This window comes from Cydia strobilella, chromosome 17, assembly GCF_947568885.1.
Source record: "Cydia strobilella chromosome 17, ilCydStro3.1, whole genome shotgun sequence".
Lineage (NCBI taxonomy): Eukaryota > Metazoa > Arthropoda > Insecta > Lepidoptera > Tortricidae > Cydia > Cydia strobilella.
In genome coordinates this window covers 525,838-541,620 of record NC_086057.1, presented here as the reverse complement: position 1 = coordinate 541,620, position 15,783 = coordinate 525,838, and the positions used below count along the sequence as shown (strand labels likewise).

The 15,783-nt window shown below is 37.3% G+C and overlaps 1 protein-coding gene and 1 long non-coding RNA gene across 4 annotated transcripts in view; both read right to left on the bottom strand.

The window, feature by feature from the left end:
• The window catches only part of LOC134748840 (uncharacterized), a 707,412-nt gene that overhangs the window by 496,861 nt on the left and 194,768 nt on the right, over nucleotides 1–15,783 (bottom strand). The window lies entirely within an intron of this gene.
• The window catches only part of LOC134748822 (uncharacterized), a 207,472-nt gene that overhangs the window by 78,827 nt on the left and 112,862 nt on the right, over nucleotides 1–15,783 (bottom strand). Inside the window, exon 2 of one of the 3 annotated variants that reach the window (XM_063683632.1) lies at nucleotides 4,312–4,629. The exons of the other annotated variants lie outside the window; for them this stretch is intronic. Coding sequence (XP_063539702.1) covers nucleotides 4,615–4,629 — 15 coding nt within the window. The 3' untranslated portion in view covers nucleotides 4,312–4,614. Of the gene's footprint in view, nucleotides 1–4,311; nucleotides 4,630–15,783 lie in introns of those variants that run through there. 3 annotated transcript variants of the gene reach the window in all.

The window sequence follows — 15,783 nt, the reverse complement described above, 5'->3', positions numbered from 1 at the left end:
ATATATGAACACGGCTCATCATCTTCCTCGCGCTATCCCGGCATTTTGCCACGGCTCATGGGGTCCGCTTGGTAACTAGTCCCAAGAATTGGCGTAGGCACTAATAGTTTTTTAAGAAAGCGACTGCCATCTGACCCTCCAATCCAGAGGGTAAACATGGCCTTATTGGGATCAATCTCAAATCTCAAAAAAATCAAATTGTCACGGTCGTATCGTACCTGTAATATCTGAACACCGCTTCAAGAATATCTCGAAAAAAGCACATTTTCAGCGTTTTTACTTATAATCTGTAGTATCGTCGCGAGCCGATAATATTTTATACGGGTCCGTTTGGTCCTTTTATCATAATTTCAGACAATACAACGCTTCTGTCAAACAATACACGATATTATTGGGTTCGCAAGCCCGCATGTTTTATGTATGAAGATTCGGAACGCACATGCGGAGGCGATATATGGGACGGCCATGATGTTTTTCTTTCTTGGGACTGACTTTCTTCGCTGAAAATCTTTGGATCTTTTAAGTCCCCGGCAAGCTCGGTTCTCCATACAAACGTAGTTACGCACTCATTTTCGTTCATCTCATTCAATTTTGAATACCATGCTCTTACGTACGGTAAATTAGACCGTTTTTTGGGTTCCGTACCCAATGGGTAAAAACGGGACCCTATTACTAAGACTCCACTGTCTGTCTGTCCGTCTCTCACCAAGCTGTATCTCATGAACCGTGATAGCTAGACAGTTGAGATTTTTTGGAATATATAATTTTCAGATGATGTATTTATGTTGCCGCTATAAAAACAAATACTAAAAACATAATATAATAAATATTTAAGTTTTTGCGTAATGGTACGGAACCCTTCGTGCGCAAGTCCGACTCGTACTTGGCCGGTTTTTAATATTTGAAGTGCTGTAGCAGCTTAAAGCAGTCCGACACAGATAATAATAATTTGTCTCGAAAAAATCATTGCTCTAGCTTCAAAGACTACGGAGGAAAGAGTAGAGTACTTTTGTATGGAGAAATGACCACTCCTGTTGCCTCTTAAGTGGCCACCAAGAAACTGAACCAGACTTAAGTTTTTTTTTAAATTTTGATTTGTAATTTTAAAATTTTGATTTGTAATTTTAAAATATTTGAATTTTAATCCTTTTAATTTTTTTTTTTTTTTTTTTTTTTTTTTTTTTTGACTTGGTTTATGAATTTTGTGATTGATTATTTTTAATTCTACTTGTAAATAGTGTGTAGGTACATAATATGGACTATTTGTCTGCAATAAACGATTACAATTACGATTACGATTAAAAACTCATCTCTAGATGAACATTAATCCCTGAGCATTACTATCCCGTCATATTTCTTCCATTTCTATTTACCTTCCGATGAAGCGCAGATAGAAAATGTTTTCGCATTTGACATCGACGTGATAACTTCCGCACACTCGTATTTAAACACGTCAGAGTATATGACAAACGTCCTTATTCGGTAAGTTTTAAAGTCGAAATTTGAACACACAGAAACTGTCTGATACTGGTATTATAAATTTGTTTTAGTACGCCTTTGAGGGCTTGCAATAAATCGAAATTTATTATGGTAGTAAGACAGGAACGCTCTACGGAATTGTTTCGTTTGTATATGACACGTTGATTTTCTTGAAGTTATAGAGAAAATAGTCGGTTTGGAGTGCTGCGTCATTTTTATATTTGAAATTGTCTGATGTCTTTTAAAGTTATGTAGGTACTTACATAACTAGTCTACGTATCACAATGCCGTTAAGTTTATCAAGACAACGCACGCAAGAAAGAAGTAGATCAATAACTATTAAATAAAAATAAATGAATAAACCCCTACGCTATATGCCAAAAAGATCCATTTAAGCCAAAAATGCTTTACATCATATTGGAAATGAGCTAATATTATTCAAACTGATGGATCGATTTCTATCAAACATAGCCAAGAATCACCGCAAGGAAACTCGCTGCATATAAATCGGTCGGTCATCGGTCATTGCGTCGGTTAATATAGCTAGCAAATAAGTATATGAAATTCTACCAACAGTCCCAAAGATTTTAATTAGTCTTAGCCCTAGTTTGAGCTAAGTTTATAATTCAAGTTATAAGCTAAGGAGTCCCCACAACCGGGTCACACTTGGATATACAATTCACGGTGCGTGCTGCATTGCAGCTTAGACGTGTTACACGCTGTTCACGCAGTTACCAGACAGTAATCTTTATTGCATCTAATCTTTAACGTCTACATTATAGTAGTTTTTGTGACTACTACTCTGCCGTGCAATCCTGCATAACTGCAACATTACTGCAATAACTGCATACATTTGATTTCGAGATAAACGCAAAAAAACTGTTTAAAAGTGTATTTTCGGCGCGCTCTGGTTCTCCCGGTAAAATTCGGTACCTGCTTGATAATAATTCTGCGGGCTTAGCAAGTTAGCATTTTTATCACGTGTCACCATGCCCGTCACGTTCTAACAAGTATGTAAGTGCGAAAGTGACAGGCATAGTGACACGTGATAAAAATGCAACCATGCTGACACCGCAGGTCTTAAAGACTAATTATTAGTCGTAATGTGCAAAATTATACATGAGACTAATTTCATCATCATCATAATTTAAGAGCATGGCTCTTGTCGGTGGAGTATGCGCCAGTTTTCTCGGTCCTCGGCCAGGTTCTTTAGGTCCCTGTAAGACACGACATTTGCTTTTAGACTAATTTATACACATTAAAAATAGTAAAATTAAGTTTCAGCTACTTTACTCGTAGCTTTCTGACGCTAAGTGGTTAATTTTATTGCTACCAGTTTTTCTCATACTAGATACTTTTAAAGGTTTTGGTTATACGCATAATTATTTTAAAATAAAAGTTGTTACTCCTGTGGACAATACATATATAGATGGCTTTTAATTTCGATGAATTAGAGAATTATAGCACTTGGGTATGGCTGCCGACAGGAGAAATGTGAACCTAATTGCTGTCTGACCTTACTCATTATTCCGTCCTATCAGCCAGGAGTACTGTCTGATTTCGAAAATTATATTTTACGTCATCATCATCATAACTCTTAAGAGCCTGGCTCTTGTCGGTGGAGTAACCGCCACTCCGTTCTTCTTTCTGCCACTGTTTTGAGCTCCTGATACGTCACTACGTTGATTTTCTCTTTGGCTTGGTCCAGAAACGCACGTCTCGGTCTTCCTCTGCCTCTCCTTTTTTCTATTCTTCCTTCTATTATAGACTTTATGTAAGTATCGTGCCGTATCAGGTGTCCCAACATGTTTCCCCTTCTGTTTTCAATTATTCTCAGCAGGGATCGCTTCTCCCCTACCAAATCCAAGACTTCTGCATTCGTTTTCCTCTCCTTCCAGCTTATACCTTCCATTCTTCTCCATCTCCACATTTCAAAAGCACTTAATCTGTCTCTATTACGCTGGGTTAATGTCCACGTCTCGCTACCATATAACGCTATACTCCAGACGTAGGTCTTTATAAATCGCTTTCTAATGTTTCGGGATATCTTTGCTTTAAATAGGTGTTTTTGGTGTTGAAAGCTTTTTTAGCCATGGCTATGCTTGTGACGATATCCGAAGTGCATCTGGAGTTGCGTGTTATAATGCTTCCTAAGTATTTAAAACTTTTTACTTGCTCAATTACTGTATTTCTGATTTATATAGGTTATTTTACGAATCGATCAAAATTTTGAAATAGGCATATAATTTTAGCAAACAAGTAAATACACTATCGTGCAATAATAATGCAATATGGAGCGTTGAGGACAGCACATTGCGATGCCCGGTTGGATTATTGAATCCCTGATTTAGTGCTTACGTGGCCGGACTCGGTTTTGCATGGCCGACAATATTTCATGACACATGAAACTATATGACTTTCGTCCACACTCTGTTAAGTTAGTTTATGACTAAGGGCGGTATTCGTATTTATAAATTCTTGATATAATGTTACTCGTATCTCTTACGGCGGTATATTTTTCTTAATTTTAACCAGCGGTTGCGTTTGTGTATCATAGTACCGTTGTTGTAACTGTAAAGTTTTATTGTTACTAACATAGTTTTTAAGTTTTTATTTTTTGTAACTAACATTTTATGAGCCATGAGATTGAAATAAACATTAATTTGATTTAATTTAAAAGACAATATTTTTAAGATAATACATTTTGTTTTGATTAGATGATTATAGTTTAACCCCCTTGTTACTAAAACTTAGCAACCTATCACAAGCCTCACTTAAATTTTGTGTTTCTAACAAACATAAATGACTAAATGACAGATGGGGACAAACGTCTATTTTTTTAATACTACGTCGGTGGCAAACAAGCATACGGCCCGCCTGATGTTAAGCAGTCTCCGTAGCCTATGTACGCCTGCAACTCCAGAGGAGTTACATGCGCGTTGCCGACCCTAACACTCCTCTCCCTCGAGCTCTGGCAACCTTACTCACCGGCAGGAACACAACACTATTAGTAGGGTCTAGTGTTATTTGGCTGCGGTTTTCTGTAAGGTGGAGGTACCTCCCCAGTTGGGCTCTGCTCTAGATCTGGAATGACATCCGCTGTCCTGTGCCCTACCACACAAAGCGAGATGTCATTCACAGTGCCCATACCTCTCTTTTGGACGTAGTTTAAGGACATACCCGGGTCCAAAACCCGGTCCGGGTCTATCAACAGTTTGCAAGAAACGACAGACGTTTATTAATTGAATTAGTAAAAAAAATCTAAAATTTTATTCTAAGTATTTTTGAGCCACTAGGTGTATTTTTTTTATTGTGTCTCTTTATTGAAGGATGAAATAAAATACTCGCGAGTAAATTAATTGCATTATGTATGTATGTTACATCACAATCTGTCTTATGTACAACACTTTATTGTACATAAGACAGATTACAAACACAATAAAAACAAAATATATTACACTTCATAATTGACTTAACCCGTTAACCTTTTATCTTTGTATGTCGCTCTGAATATATTATATAGGGCCAGTACTATTGCCGTTGGGAAATTTTACTCAGCAACTCCCAAATCCTAACTAAGTTTTAATGGCTGTTACTACTATTATGCGTAATGTTATCGAACACTAGTCTAGTCTAATCTTACAACATGTGAATAAAGTGCAACCAAAAAAATACCAAAATGCACGAAGCTGTATAAAAGCTGGCAAAAATTGAGACGCTTTTTGAGCAATTGAATTTCGAGCGCTCGATTTCGTCACTGACTAAATCTGTGGAAATCGGCGAATTGATATTTTTTCATACGAGCAATAGAAATTGGGACCGATCGGGAAAGACCGAGTGGTCTTTATCACTAGATTCCCAATTTCTATTGCTCGTATTTAAAATCAATTCGCCGTTTTCCACAGATTCAGTCAATGACAAAATCGAGCGCTCGAAATTCAATTGCTCAAAAAGCGTCTCAATTTTTGCCAGTTATTATACAGCTTCGTGCATTTTGGTATTTTTTTTGGTTGCACTTTATTTTTAATTCTATTAGTAGAATTTAAATGCCTAGTAGTGGAGATTATATTGAAGGGAGCCACACGAAATCGGCCTCCAGAGGCCCCAGGTAATTCAGCTGTGCGCTGGCTCGTCTAATAAGAGTTCCGGTCCAGAGCTGCTTGTGAAAATGTTTTGACAACGCTGGCCGGCGCAGAGCCTATTTACCAGCTATCTATGTAATTTAGGAAAATATTTCAGTGCATTTAGTATTTATAGTATAGAATGGCGGTCAAAACTTTAACGTTATGTCATTATTGTTATTTTAGTTGACTGAGTTTTCCTAAATTTGTCAAATAAAGCTATAATTCATCAAGAAATATATATTTTTAGAAACAAATCGTATTATTGTACATTTTACATTAGTACATATTTCTTATTGCATTACCAATAGTTATTTACGATACAAGTGCGGAAAAGAGGAAATTCGAAACGAGTGGCGATAAATTAAAACATGACCGCAGGGAGTGTTTTAAATCGACACGAGTTGCGAATTACCTTACAGTACATATGGCCCTTTAAACTTTCGACATATGCACGAAAAGTGCTCTTTACGCACTAGTGCGAGAAAGTAACACCATATGTACTGTAAATTATATTTATTCAGAAACAGAATTACATTGCAACATTCAATCCCTCACTATTTTATTTCATTTACCAACTAACTTATCCCAGAACTTAATTTTAAAATCATTGTTGCGAACGCAACCTTTTATTTGTATAATGCAGTAGCTAAACGCAGCAGTAGCTAAACGCATCAGCCTCCATATTATTACCACCACTTCTACACCTTTTACCGTTTACGTCAACTGTACCTTGTCAAGTAACCAGCACCTATTAATTATAAGTTTACTTCAAATCGAAGTCTTTTTATTTGTCGTCGAGACCTGCACGGCGGCTACAATCATCTTTTACGGAACTTTTTTAGTTAGGTTAGGTTAGTAGGCTAAATTTTATCTAAATTGGTTCAGCGGTTTAAGCTTGAAGATAGAACAGCTACTTTACCATTTAAAACAATTGTAGGAATTGGATTGGACCTTATTCATTATAATCATTATACAAATGCTTAAAACAGTCAAACAGCCAAATTGCATTGGCTGTGAACAATTTTCTTCCCGTTACTTCAATTCGCGACTTTTAGAGAACATCAAAGACTACAGTATAAACTTAATCGAAATTCAGCTATAACGCGTTACGTTAAGGTTCAAAACAGTGTATAAATAGAGCAAAACGAGAAGTGTTTGGGAGAGATTTGAAATCACTGTAATCACTTAGAGAAGCGTTGGAAGGGTGTGTTTTGACTTTTTCAATGTTACGATTCATGTCACAGGAAACTACTTTTTGTAAAGTATCTTCTTTTATTGTAGAGGATTTTTTGACTAGTCGCTGTTACCTAAAGCCCTGTTCACTGTTCTGAATTGGTTTTGAAACGACCATGATGATCGTCTTGATTAGCGGCAAAAAATCTATCATATCAAATACAGTAGCGGCAAAAAATCTATCATATCTAATACAGTAGCGGCAAAAAATCTATCATATCACATACAGTAGCGGAAAAAAATCTATCATATCACATAGAGTAACGGTAAAAAATCTATCATACTTACTGCTATTTTTTGCAGGCATTCACTTTAAACTTCATGAAATTAGACTATATAATTATATCAATCGTGGCAACGTGGGCGACCACGTTAGTACAATGCGGCTTAGGGACTTCCCACACCCCAATTAATGTATGTTATAAAACGTAAAAATATTGTATTTCTTATTTAAAACATACTCAAAATCTAATCTTACCAACAATAAAACCTAGATGGATCGATTTTTCTGCCTCGTTAGCCTCTGTTTTAAAAATTAAATCGCATCATTACTTTACAATTTAGTACCCACGGCTACCGCGAAAACTCGGGCAAACTAATTATTTTCAAAACGAACCTTAGGTTAATCCAATTGTCGTTTTCATACGCCCCTATATTGTAAATTTCATCGAAATCGCTGGAGCCGTTTTTGAGAAATTATTAAAAAATATATGCAAATGTATCTGAATTAAATAATATGATTGATTATTTGCCGCTACTGTATACCAATTAGCGTGAGCGATCTTCAAGTTCTTATTCAAATTTGATTAAAACCGTAACGAGCTGTTAAGGATTTGCCACTCTAGATGCGTTCTGCGGTCAGCGGTCAGGTCAAACCCGCATTATGTATGAACAACATTGACAACAACCTTTGAAGTTAAAGTTTGACCTGACCGCTGACCGCAGAACGCATCCAGTGTGGCAAATCCTTTAAATCTGAATTGGGCTTCAGGCCACATTTCTGAAGTTGAAGGTGAAGTTTTTAAACAGGTTTGATAATTACAAGGAAGTTTTTTATCGATTAAATTGTTGGAAATTTTCCAAAATGGCGGTTCGCGTGGCCTACACTCACAGAGCTTCAAGTCTATTCCGTAAACCGTCAGCAATGAATCAGTATAATTTGTTTTGTGGTAGTCTAAGTGTGCGCGCCGCATTGCGGGGGTTTAAATGCGACGCACCGGGTAAGAGTACGCGATATATTATCATCAAGAGAATGCAACTTAGTTCTAAGACACACGGCTATTCATGATAACCAGGTTATCATAATTTTATATTATTATGATTTAATTTAATCTTTAATATTTATTCGTATTTAAATTGTCTTGCAACATACTAATAAATATTTACCTTTATTGCACAAACGAAAATAAATCGTAAACGGGCTTAGTGCTATACAACATTCTAATCTCTGCCGGCCAAGTAATTATTAGTAGTTATTTATTACTTTATTATTTATTAGTTAGTAATTATTAGTAGTTATTTATTAAGTGCTGCCCGTTTAGTTATTTTTATACCTAAAATAAGTATCAGAAAATCCATCAAGTCTGTTAAATATATTACTCTTTGAATTCGTCAAAAATCATATAGGTATTATAAGTTACAATAGTATCATGATATTAGTATTTCAATAAATTCATAGATCTGTCACATATGATGATATGATTTTTAAAACGTTTAATCCTATTTAGTTTTCACATCACCTATTCGAAAAAGGGCTTTTTCTTTCCTGCTAGGAGGGATCAAAGTGGCACTTTTCTTCCCTGCTAGGAGGGATCAAAGTGGCACTTTTCTGTTCTAGAACATGTTTTTTTTTCTATTTTGCATACTATATTTTTAGGTTAAATCATATTTTGGACATAACAATTTCCTCATGGGTGATGTGAAAAGCAGTATGTGTCACATGGTAGCAAAATTATTTCCACCTTGGGCGATAACAGTTGAATCCCTCACTACGCTTAGGAATCCTATAATAGATTCAACTATAGAATCCTTCGCTTCGTTCAGGATTCAATGTACACCCTCGCTGTAAATATGTCATTTTGCTCCCTTGTGACACAATCTACTATTTCCGGTTTAACTTTAAAATGGCGAAGTCTCGAGAATATTCTTTTGTTTTTTGTCCATTAATGTTATTTAAAGTGTAATATAGATACTTTTTTATGCAGTGAACTTACGTGGAAGTGTGCAGCTAATTTTAATCTTGTAACGCGTTTAACCATTCCTAAATAATTCAACACCCGGCAATCCATCGTGGCTATTTGTAAAGTTCAGCTATCGCTTTATTTTAGGCAACTAATACCGAACAACGACATGCTCTGTTGAGACTCTACGAGTAATCCTGTTGACGTTATAATTTATAATCTATATATATAAACGTAAAAGTCCTGACTGACTGACTCACTTAAATCAACCCCCAGCCCAAACCGTTGGACCTAGAGAGCTAAATTTTTCACAATAGGTAGCTTTTATGACGTTAGTATCCACTAAGAAGGGGTTTTCCAAAATTCATCCCCTAAGGTGGTGAAACAGGGGTTGAAGGTTTGTATGGAGATCATAATTTTTTTTTTGTGCGGGACTTGAAACGTCGGATAAAGGCATATTATTAAAATACAAGAAAAGTGATTTCAGCGTTTTTAAATATTCTTCCCCTAAAAGGGTTAATCCACGCGTACGAAGTCGCGGGCAACAGCTAGTATAACGTATAAACGTATAAATATCTAGCAGCGAATGACGTGCTCAAAGTAAAGTCTGACCAGAAATATATGATCACGCGCCATGTTGCGGAATTTCACTGGAACTAAATTTTTTTCATACTATTCTGAACTGTCACCTTATACAATGAGGATAACAGCGCCCTCTTGACAATGATCATAATATTACTGGTCGGGCTTTAAATGTGACGTTCTCAATAAAAAGGTACCACTTTTATTGCTTACTATAAATACGAAATTTGATTGTATCTTTATACGAATAACCTGTCAGAGCATCCTTATGGCGACAACACGGCGATCACAAAATAAGCAACAAAATTTGCTGGACTGTATGTCACACGGTGTAGTTTAAATAGCATTTCGAAATAACTCACAGTCGCCTTTTTAATTCTATTTCCGACATTATAACTGAATTACCCGCATATTTATACAATTACTAATAATCAGCCCGCGACATCGTCCGTGGATATATTGATTATAGGCATTCTCATCTTTACTTTTTTTAGGGTTCCGTACCCTAGGGTAAAAAGATATATTTATTTCTTAAAGAAAAAGGCACAGTATTTTACAAAAAGGGATAAAACAAAGGCTTTCACTAAAAGATCGTCAACTTAAGATTAGAACAGAAATCAAATAATAGAATATAAAATTAATAAATAAAACAAATGTCACAAAAAAAGAGATGTCAATGTATACATAGCTAGAGCTATTACTAAGACTCCGCTGTCCATCCGTATGTCTGTATATCTGTCTCTCTGTCCGTCTGTCACCAGGCTGTATCTCACGAACCGTGATAGCTAGTACAAATTGGACTAAAATCGCCACTTGCGGTTACATAGTCGAGTTAACCCTTCAAACGCAAAGTTTACAGTAACGGCCAAAGAGAAACTGAATCCAGAGTCAACAAACCGGTTACCATGTAACTCCAACACACAGCTACTACGTATTAATTGAAGAAGGTAACACCAGAGACTAGTCAACAATATAGACTAATTAAGCTTAATCGAAATTAAACTATCGTGAGACATATTTCAAAATATTTAGATCACTACGGTTACAATCACTAGTATTTTTAGTCACTTTTGGCGACATGTTTCGGACTCGTCGCCTGCGTGGAAGCCTCTAAACCTCTACCTAGGGTCAAGCGGGAAGTGCGTTGTGACGATCACGTGGACATAGTGTGCTTGACTTCGGCCGATACAGCCGCACTACCAGATCTTCACTTGACGACTCCGGCTGCGGACTGCGCCGCGCCCCTCGCCCCCGCCCCATCAGCGCGCGCGCAACGAGCGACGAGGCGGGCGGCGCAAGCAGTGCACGGAGTACAGCCGCCGCGGACACTCGTGCCTGAGGAAGGACTCCCGACGAGTCCGAAACATGTCGCCAAAAGCGACTAAAAATACTAGTAAGTGTAACCGTATTTTACTTAAGCTTATTTTACGGTTTATTACTCGTTAAACTACAGTTTAACGGTCTCCTAGCCTAGTCGGTAAGAAGCCGATGGTCCTGGGTTCGAATCTCGGTAAGGGCATTTATTTGTGTAATGACACAGATATTTGTTCCTGAGTCACGGTTGTTTTCTATGTATTTAAATATTTATACATTATATATATAACGTTGTCTGAGTACCCACAACAAAAGCCTTCCTGAGCTTACCGTGGGGCTTAGTCAATTTGTGTAAAAACGTCCTATAATATTTATTTGTTTTTTATTTATAACAGGTTATGAACTTGATCTGGATTTGTTATGGATGTCAAAAGTGACATTTTTGGTTGAAGAGATGCAGAAAATAGACTATATTTTTGAAATATGCCTCTCCGTTATTTAAATGTTTGTAAGGTAAACTTTGCGAAACGCCATTAATTCGGTTGTCAAAACAGAATAAATAATACGCCTCTGAGTCCCCAATAAATGTGAAGTAGAACACAATTTTTATGGACACGCCAGTCTTTATTATTTAATTGTCGTTGCAAACTAAAGTTACGAATGTTGCGATACGAGGGTAAATACGTCTGCTGTCGGAATTTGAGTTCCGAGTTGCAATTATTGACATTTTGGGCCCAATTAGAGATAAGTAAGACGATCTATCTAAATGTATGGAAATACTGACAAATAACGCACAACGCAAAGGATGATTTACGCTAGAACGGTTCGTGTCCGGGCCGAGACGTCCAATACTTCAGCTTTTTATAGAAAGCATCAACTGATCACCGACACCGACAACCTATATACTTCAAGTTTTTAAGCATTATCGCCAAACGATCTTCTCGGTGCCAACTCCGTATCATTTCCCAGCAATAACGGCCTTTGTCAGAATCATTTCAATAATAACCAAAGTTTAATACCCATGTAGGCTCCACAATAAAATTTTACGTACCGAAGTTTTGTGACTTGGCCCAATTTTAATGGTTTTTTTACACGATTTGTTCCCCGAGTTGCGTTTGAGACTGATGCTCTGATGTGAAGCAATAGTATTTTATGCAACCGTTGTATCAGAAGGTCCAAAAATGGCGAGTGGCGTGGGTTACAATGTGAGCCGGAGGCGTAGGCGAACATTGTAAAGGAATACGCCACGAACACTGTCCGTCTGTCCGTCCGTCTGTCTGTCTGTCTGTCTGTCTGTCTGTCTGTCTGTCTGTCTGTCTGTCTGTCTGTCTGTCTATCTGTCTGTCTGTCTGTCTGTCTGTCTGTCTGTCTGTCTGTGTGTCTGTGTGTCTGTCTGTCTGTCTGTCTGTCTGTCTGTCTGTCTGTCTGTCTGTCTGTCTGTCTGTCTGTCTGTCTGTCTGTCTGTCTGTCTGTCTGTCTGTCTGTCTGTCTGTCTGTCTGTCTGTCTGTCTGTCTGTCTGTCTGTCTGTCTGTCTGTCTGTCTGTCTGTCTGTCTGTCTGTCTGTCTGTCTGTCTGTCTGTCTGTCTGTCTGTCTGTCTGTCTGTCTGTCTGTCTGTCTGTCTGTCTGTCTGTCTGTCTGTCTGTCTGTCTGTCTGTCTGTCTGTCTGTCTGTCTGTCTGTCTGTCTGTCTGTCTGTCTGTCTGTCTGTCTGTCTGTCTGTCTGTCTGTCTGTCTGTCTGTCTGTCTGTCTGTCTGTCTGTCTGTCTGTCTGTCTGTCTGTCTGTCTGTCTGTCTGTCTGTCTGTCTGTCTGTCTGTCTGTCTGTCTGTCTGTCTGTCTGTCTGTCTGTCTGTCTGTCTGTCTGTCTGTCTGTCTGTCTGTCTGTCTGTCTGTCTGTCTGTCTGTCTGTCTGTCCGTCCGTCCGTCCGTCCGTCCGTCCGTCCGTCCGTCCGTCCGTCCGTCCGTCCGTCCGTCCGTCCGTCCGTCCGTCCGTCCGTCCGTCCGTCCGTCCGTCCGTCCGTCCGTCCGTCCGTCTGTCTGTTACCAGGCTGTATTTCATGAACCGTGATAGCTAGACAGTTGACATTTTCACAGATTCTGATATCTGCTGCCGCTATAACAACAAATACTAAGAACAGAATAAAATGTATATTTAAGTGGGGCTCCCATACAACAACCGTGATATTTTTGCCGTTTCTTACATAGAGATTTGGTACATGGTCACTCTGCAAGGGCATAGCAATGTCTTAAAAACTAGTTAAAGCTAAAAAGTTAATTTATACAAAACAAGATATGTTTAAATTTGTACTTTCAGTGGAAATATAATAATAATCAATTCGTAGTAAATATATAACATTGAATTGGTGAATTATCGTCAAGAAATAATTTTATAATTATAGCAAATTAGAATGTTATATTGTCAGTTTATTCAATTATTCCATTATAGTGTCAACAAATTGGTATTCAATTAGGTAATTAATTATGAGATAATATTATTGAGTATCATGTCATAAATTCTTGGTAGGAATAAAATGTTTTATTAAGTAGCCACGATTTTAGGTTATTTCGAAATATATTAAAGGTTTCGGCTTCTTGATGGTACGGAACCTTTCGTGCGCGAATTAGACTCGCACTTGGCCGGTTTTTTAAATTGACGTTTACTAGATGGTGATGACATTAAAAATAGGTTTTGTACGTAGGCAGCAATGCTAAGTGCATTGCTATGAAAACTATAAATTTTGATTTTGTTACGTTGGTAGCCATTAATCGCAGTATTATCCTTTTAGCGGTTTTAAAGCACAATTGATGTTATGAAGACTAGACAATATAGACTTTTCTTCAAACCTATTATATATGTTCTTATATTAGTGTTGTGTATGGCATAAATGAGAGATAACAGTAGAGCTTAGGAGTTGAAAAAATTAATAATATTACTAACATAGAGTATCACATTTAGAAACGGGTCTATCGCGAATTTATTTTGTTACCTTTATTTACCGACGATCTATCTTCGGATGTGTGCGCGGATGTTGTGAGTGTTCAGTTGTGTGTCGGACTATTGACAATAATTAACTTTTATGTGTAGTGGGTGGTTTGAAAATGTGATGTCTACCTCAAACTTTAAATGCACTTTTCGTGGGGTAGTCACACAAATCTCTGTTTTGACATTTTGCTGGGACGTCAGTTAGCCGCGACCACGACCAGTGAAACCTGTGTCGAAACGTCGGTAAATAAAGGTAACAAATAAATTCGCGATAGACCCGTTTCTAAATGTGATTTAATATGTGTTCAAACAGCGAAAGTTTTAAATGTTATATAGAGTATCAGTTTAATAAGTTGTTATATGTAAATATTTTAAACTCAAGTAGGCCTAGTTTCCCCTCTGGGTTGGAAGGTCAGATGGCAGTTACTATCGTAAAAACTAAACTGAGTGAGGCAGGAAGTTTTTAGAGAAACGCAAACGCGCTTGCTATGTTCTTGCAAAGATAGATATAACTCCGTAATAGATGGATACAGTCTAAGAAAAAAACGTGCCTCGAAAATCAAGAAAATTTTATTCTCGTTCAGAGGGCGCTGGTAGCTTTGGCCTACTGTCGTAAAGATGGCGTTGACGGTATCGTTTGTTATTTAACAATTTTAACGCATATCAGTGAAAGAGCATGGGTCAAAATCATAAAGTAATTAATGCAAATAAAAAATATCATTTATCCATGTTTAAATACATTTTATCGTATTTTTATAAATCTTTATTTTTAGTTTTAAAGTGTGTCGATAGATGGCAGTGAATTTTCTGTGGTTACAGAATTTACTATGACAGTACCGCTCTAGTATAAGTTACTCTATGGTTCTTGCAATAAATTATTGATTGATTGACTGATTTGAGTGATTGAAACGTTTAGTGTGCTCAAGCTGCTCATAGTGCTCATGTAAATATGTCAATAAATAAGTACAATATTTCAAACACCAACGGATTTTTCATCTTGATTCGATTCGGCCTGAGATCCGATTAATCTCATTATATCCCAGAGAGCACTATTATACATACATACATACATACATATAATCACGCCTTTTTCCCGGAGGGGTAGGCAGAGACCACGGATTTCCACTTGCTACGATCCTGACATACCTCTTTCGCTTCCTTCACTTTCATAACATTCCTTATACACGCTCGCCGGTTTAGGGTGCTCTTGACCTGGCCTTTCTTCAGGATTTCCCCGATCTGATCAGAGAAAGTCCGCCGAGGTCTGCCCCTTCCAACTCCCGTTTCTACCTCTCCCTTATACACTCTCTTTGTTAGCCTTCTTTCACTCATTCTTTCCACGTGTCCAAACCATCTCAACATACCTTTCTCAATTTTTGTCACTACATCTTCGCTCAGTCCACACTTTTCCCTTATCACACTGTTCCACTTAGCACTATTATAATGATGTGAAAGGTTTTAAAAGGTCTTTATTGAAAATATGATAAATATAGTCTTTACATTAATTGAATAAAACAAAATTAAGGCTACTCATGGAATAAGATGGAAAAATACTTAAAACAAGCAGAGGGAGGGAGGGGAGAGGGAGGTTTTTTATTTTTTTGTATTAACAGTTATTACCAGCTGTAAAATTGACATTTCATTTGTTTACACACGTCCTACCCGATATTTGTTTTTAAGTCGCAACACAAACAAATGCCGGTCAAGTTTTCCATTTACCCACACCGTGGCATTCTGACGAGGGTAGCTTATTTATCATAATATCAACACGTCATCTTCGCAAACTCTTATCCCGTCGTTAGACCAACTTATAAAAGACTTTAGTGCAATAGGTTAAGGTTCTAATTAGATTGTAAATGTTATTTGATAGGATTAAATAAGAATTAGT